Raw genomic sequence first — 6,153 nt, forward strand, 5'->3', positions numbered from 1 at the left:
GAGAGGGAGGGGTGCCCTCTTCGGAGGTAGCAGCAGGACAACAGTTTGGCCTTGGGAAGGGCGGAGCGTGGCTTTCCTCCGGCGATGAATAGCTTCCTTGTCGCAGTTGCGTTGATGCCATGATCTGCGACCGTCGTGGGCTTCGAGATCCTACGGGTCCTTTGGAGCTCGTTAGCTGTTTCGTAGTGTTTTGTATCAGGTCGTGTTTGCCTTTCGTTTCTTATGGCATTGCCGGTTGTAATGTGTGGTTTGCTTTATTTATAATGCGGGGCAAAAGCCTTTTTGGGTAAACAATGATAGAACGATGGATTACATGATTGCTTTTCAAACCAGAATATCAGATGTAGCTGCTTTGCGATATATTCAGGTTGGTGGAAGTTGTGAACTTTATATTCATATAAGTTCATGTATTTTTTACTGGCGGTAACTATTTCATCTGATGGTACTGCTATCATGTCACACAAAACAAGTACTCTGATGATGGCAAGAAGCATAATGTTAAATAAACGGGGTAATGTTGAGGTTGATGATAGCTTGCTTGTGTAAGTTTTTACAAGTTGTATATTATATGAATGTGGTCCGAATAAATGTATGTCCAGTGTACAAAGCCATGAAACTGGATTCAGAAATAAGAAATGGTCGCTTCGACGACGGTGGCGACGGGCACCATGGCGTGGACGACGGTGATCCCCTCGTCGGCGGCGATCTGTAGCAGGTCATGCTGGCTCTGCACCAGGCTCGCCGGCATGAGTTGACCCCCTTCCGCCGCCCTACGCCCCACCAGCTCGGCGTTCACCTCCGCCGATGCCTACTGGCACACGAACTTCACCAGAATTCACTTGCGGGAGATTAATGTGTTTGGGGAACTATATATTGGAAAAGCGTGTATTTTTGCAAGCGAATATATAATTGATGCAACATATATGAAAGATGGTCTGATATTTGGATTAAGGAGGCATACTGATTCATCTTTCAGAGAAAAGGCATACTGATTCACGAAGAATAATATTTCAATTTTTTTGGATGTTTGATATAATGTATGTTTGACGTGTGCATGCTTACTATGTTTCGAAAAGAGCCACGCACATACATACATGGAGAAACGGCCGGACGAAGCGCACCAAAAGGCTTTGCCGTGCCGTGTCCGACGGGGCCGATGAACCAACAGACACAGCAAGACCACTCGCGCCGTTCCACAGACCGCAGAGCGATCGATACGCCTGCAATTGATCTTACAGGGAGAGGAGCTAGACCTGTATCCCCGCGGCAACACGGCCACGTCCTTGTGATGATCGCGACGACTTCTAGAACAAAAAAAAATAGCAGCTTCCGGCCCACCGGCCGGTGCTTACTTATTGACCGCTACTCCCTCCGTCCGGAAATACTTGTCAGCAAAATGAACAAAAAGGGGTGTATCTAAATGTATTTTAGTTCTAGATTCATCCTTTTTTGTCCGTTTTGATGACAAGTATTTCCGGACGGAGGGAGTACTACTTAGCTAGCTCACTCACTGAATTGAAAACTGCAAAAACGGCGCATGAGAAATAAATCAATCTACGGAAGCGGAACCGCAAGCTACAGTTCATCTTCCTTCTTCGTCTGTTTCCGTAGCATTTGGATAACTTGGTCCAGGGGTGGGTCTCCGGGCCTCCGGAAAAACTGGTCCCCGACCTTGAACTCGTACGCCTCAGGCTGCCCTAGAATGAACTCCTTCAACTACAAAAGCACGCGTGAAATTAGCAGGACGCCGGTAAGAGCAAGAGGAGAAAACATCGTTAAGGTTTCACACTACTTAATTTAGCTGGATTTCGTAGTACTCTGGTTTCATTCTGATAATGGATCCGGGGATGATCTAATCTAAAAAGAAAAAGGCATCGACGGTAATGTTTCACAGTAACTAATTTAAGGTCTGAACATCAGATGCCGTGCGTGCTCTGAACAAAAATGTAAGTAACCGTAAGAGATGTTCGATTTTCGGTCATGAGATTAATTTTCGTTTCATGCCTAATAACATTAGGAATTACGTAGCACACAAACTGTTGTTTCTAGTACTAGCTGATTAATCCACGCATATGAACTATGAAGATCTTTGAATTATGTGGTGTCAGGCCAGGAAGAAATGAAGCCTGAGTCGTAATAACAGAAGAAAAATGCAGAGCGGATGAGTGATCGAGGGGGGAATCCTCCTACCTCGCGCATGTCTCGCCCTCTCTCCATGGTGAACATGAGCGTGCCGAAGTCCACGGCCACGAACTTGGCCGCCACCGACCCGGTCCGCAGCACGTTGCTCCACCGCGTCGCGATCCCCGCCACCTCCTCCCTCGACCGCCGGACGCCGGGGCGGAGCTTCACGAAGCCGAGCGAGGGCCCGCCGTGGCCGCGGAGGATCTCCCCCCGGAGCGCGGCGGGGTCCATCCGCGACAGGTCCGGCGGCGGCCGATCGGGGACGTCCCGCGTCCCGGAGCCGGCGCCCCAACGCCGCCAGTCCTCGTCCTCCTCGTCGTCCACCACGTCGCGGAGGTCGTCCGGGATCGCCGCCCGCTTCGCCCCCATCGCCGCGCCGCACAGGAGGAGGAGCAGGACGGCGCCGGCGACGAGGACGAGTGTGCCCGGCCGCGCCATTCTCGCCGGCGCGCGCGTGGAAGACGCCCGTGATTAGACGGTTTCTGTCAGTCTCCAAACGACTGCCGTGTGGCTAACCTGAACCAACCAACCAACCGCTACACGAATGACTTTTTCCTACTGAAACCACCCCAAAATACATCATTTTCTTTTTGGAGGCATACAAATTCAACATTTACATACATGTACTCCATCCGTTTCAAAATATTTGAATTTCTACATTTGTTCTAAACCAAACATTTTAAGTTTACAGAGCTTATAGAAAATTATGTCAACATCAATCAACCATATACAGTATGAACATCTATTTTATAGTAAATCAAAGACGACTTATTTGATGTTCACATGTTGGTACATTTTTCAGTAGATTTAGGACAAATCTAGAACTTCAAATATTTTAAAACGGATGGAGTACAAACTAACTACTGAACCCCCAAACTGAAGAGAGAACCACATATTTATTTGCACCAACTTATAGTGTTCATCCAGCTAGGCACAGTTTGGAGCGCAGGAATGTCACCCGAAAACAGCCGGTATCCCGTACGAAATCGACGAGAATTCTCGCTTTTCAACCATGATCTTAACAAACAACTTGTTTTTGATCGACGCAGATCCATCTCAGAAGGTAAATTTAAGTGCTGCTGCATATTAAACTGAGGCTGGAGGTAACATTAGAAAACACTGACAGTGCACTTATTTACATGGCATTCAGACTTGGGTGTGGACGAACTACAGGCTGTTTAATTGCAATTGCTGCAACAAAACATGGTGTGCGAATTGAGCCAGAGAAATAGGTCCTGCATCGACTAGGGGTCTGCATGGCCCAGTATGGGCTCATCGTCACCGGAGTCATCGTCGTCTTCTTCGCTCAGCTCTTCGTCGCTCGAATTATCTTCTGGGGCTATACCCGCATCCTCTGGCTTGGCATATTTCTCGCAGAATTCTGCAGAACCAGTAGCAATAGAAGTCAGCTTACAAGTACCACGGAAGAGAGCACGATCCAACAAACATGCATATTACGAAAATAGTATCTCCTGATGAGTTCTGCGCTCAGTATATCAGACATAGTCTTCTTAAGTTTGATTTAGCTACATGACTAAGAACCCTATATTCGAATAAAGCAAAGCGTCTCCAGCTCATCCTAGAAGCACAAGCTGCATCAGCAAACACAAGCTGCATCAGAAGATTTGGACACACTGCCAGGTCTCTAGCACGATACAACTACAACATGTTTCTCACTTCCTCTGGAGGCCTTCCATGATTACAAGTACTTATCGCATTACCTCATGATCCCACATCCGGGATAAAACCAGTATTGTTTCTTGTTTATTCCGGTTTCGGCATGTTTTCTAGTAAACATGCCACAAGTGCTTGTACAGACCATCTCTTTTTCAACTTAACTAATAGGCAGAGCACCTGCCAGTTGCTCGAAAAAAAATTGTACCTACCCGTCCCATGCTGACCAAAACACCCCCTCCCATGAATAATTAATGATAGTCTAATTACTTGATGTTATGCAAATTTTATGCTGATATGCATCACCTTAGATGCACAAACAATATGCATACAAGTTAGGATATTAGACTTGGGCGCAGGTAAATGAGCAGCCAGGTCAAATTTTATGTAGCAACTTCCCATAAACGAACTTGTATTTTGATTTCTAGATGAGATAAAACCATACACAAGTTATAACTACGCAAACATCTCCTTGTACCACATAAATTTAACCTACTGGCTACTGCAGCCAATCTATGGTAACCAGGAAGCAAGCAACAGGTCAAAACTTACGGTATGCGCTTATGGGTCTGAAGCCTACTCAGACTACATACATAACTATGTAACCTATCAGGTTAATTTAGATTCCTATATAGAACATATAACTTAACGCCCAAAAGAACACCTGGAACAAACCAACATTCTTTGGAGGCTTCTTACCTAAAACCTATCCAAAAGTGGTCTCTAACATGCATTTATTAGTTACTAAATACAGGCTTTCGCGCGGCTTAATGTATAAAGCAAGCCGTCACGTCCATACAACAAGTCCAAGTGCAACACACACATTTATTAGTAACTAAATACAGGCTTTCGCGCCGCTTTATGTATAAAGCAAGCTGCCACGTCCATACAACAAGTCCGAGTGCAAGACACACATTTATTAGTTATGAATTACAATTGGTCATTGTCTAGATGAACTCGGCATTGTAAGTTAAAAGGACAAGTCAGGTTGCAAGGCCACCATGTCTATGAAAGAGATGAGTTCCCTCTTTACACTAGTTGGAAAGGAGCGTAAAGATAATCCAATGGATAAAAAAATGACTATAGCTGCGTGTTAAATAAATATAATCACCTTTCACTTTTTGCTCATAAGCAGGGCGATCACGCATCAAGAGTGCAGCAGCTTCTCCGTTCAATGGATCAGAAGGATTTGGATATAATAAAAGTTGTGGAAGGAAGACTTCAAACACATTGACAAGATCTGTAAGAATGCATTATATAGTTGCAAGGTTAGAAGATTGTCGTAACAACAACCGTAGAGCTCTCTGTTTATGCAGAGAATGTAAGAAGCTTAATTAGCATGGATGCCTATAAAAATGAAATAGAGAGATTAAAATTTACCAAACATTGGGCTCCACGTCTGGTTAATGACGTCCAAACAGACGGAGCCAGACCTACAATTTGCATTCATCCACAAGCATTTAGGAGATAGAAAGTTGTTATAATGGGTCTGAGCAACTGCGCACAAATAAATACTGAATACGAGAGAATACTCACAGTTCGTCGACATTCGGGTGATATATCTTGTTAACGAAACCAATCGAGGGGGACCTGTAAGGATACGCATCGGGCAGTTCTACCCGAACCTTCCATACACCTCCCTGGTAGAGACCTGTTAAAATTCATCAACGAGAGCACCAATTAGCCAGTGCAGCAACTCATCTTATATTGGTGGTACGAAACCATAACTGAAGCTTAACAGCAACTGAAGGCATCATCCATCCATCCACAAAGAAAACGTAGCAGTGACATCAAACTTTGAGATCTGTCCGCCGCTGTTCTTAAGCTAAATCGGCAGAAGCAGCGGGCGGGCAATGGCATAATAAGCAGGAAAAAAAGGAAATCTCGAAACTTGTGCTGGCATATCTATATCTAGATTCGGAAACCAGAAGCTGCTGAACGGTAGGCGAGAAGAGGCGAATCAAATCGGGTCTGTGCTGTGCGTGCGTTGAAAAAGAAGAAGCGCAGGTAGTACGTACTTTCTTGAGGCCCGCGGAATTCGACGAGGAACTCCTGCATCCCGTCGTTCACCGTCTCGACCTTGTAGTCGCTCATCATCCTGCGAGCACGGCAAAATCCAGATCAGGAAATCCGCCGTGAAAATCCCCCCTGCAAGAAATCTATCCATGTGCGGGGCTCCATTGCGCTCACAGCTTCATGAGGTCCATCTCCCGGCGCTTGCTCGGAGACGACATCCCTGCCCTGCCCGGCCCGACAATCAAGAACGTGGCGTGCGTGCCCTATTGGGGATAAGAC

At 45.8% G+C, this 6,153-nt stretch overlaps 2 protein-coding genes across 3 annotated transcripts in view; both read right to left on the reverse strand.

Annotated features, from left to right (window-relative positions):
• Window positions 1-481: 481 nt before the first annotated feature.
• LOC119294038 lies at window positions 482-2,675 on the reverse strand. Of its 2 annotated transcripts, none has more exons than XM_037572318.1 (2): window positions 2,191-2,675; window positions 482-808 (listed from the first exon to the last, which is right to left on the reverse strand). In XM_037572318.1, exons 1-2 carry the CDS (start codon window positions 2,620-2,622, stop codon window positions 623-625), a joined length of 618 nt encoding a protein of 205 aa, XP_037428215.1. In that variant the 5' UTR covers window positions 2,623-2,675; the 3' UTR covers window positions 482-622. The 2 variants fall into 2 exon arrangements, with proteins under 2 accessions (XP_037428215.1, XP_037428216.1); XM_037572319.1 differs by lacking the exon at window positions 482-808 and adding an exon at window positions 914-1,716 and having other exon boundaries at window positions 2,191-2,671.
• A 488-nt stretch (window positions 2,676-3,163) lies between these two features.
• The window catches only part of LOC119291782 (ubiquitin-conjugating enzyme E2 4-like), a 3,299-nt gene continuing 309 nt past the window's right edge, over window positions 3,164-6,153 (reverse strand). The window contains exons 2-7 of the mRNA XM_037570590.1: window positions 6,049-6,153; window positions 5,877-5,956; window positions 5,395-5,509; window positions 5,239-5,291; window positions 4,970-5,098; window positions 3,164-3,565 (exon numbers count right to left, since the gene is read on the reverse strand). Coding sequence (XP_037426487.1) covers window positions 3,429-3,565; window positions 4,970-5,098; window positions 5,239-5,291; window positions 5,395-5,509; window positions 5,877-5,956; window positions 6,049-6,092 — 558 coding nt within the window. The 5' untranslated portion in view covers window positions 6,093-6,153 and the 3' untranslated portion in view covers window positions 3,164-3,428. The remainder of the gene's footprint in view (window positions 3,566-4,969; window positions 5,099-5,238; window positions 5,292-5,394; window positions 5,510-5,876; window positions 5,957-6,048) is intronic.

The sequence above is a fragment of the Triticum dicoccoides genome, chromosome 4B (genome assembly GCF_002162155.2).
Source record: "Triticum dicoccoides isolate Atlit2015 ecotype Zavitan chromosome 4B, WEW_v2.0, whole genome shotgun sequence".
Taxonomy (NCBI): domain Eukaryota; kingdom Viridiplantae; phylum Streptophyta; class Magnoliopsida; order Poales; family Poaceae; genus Triticum; species Triticum dicoccoides.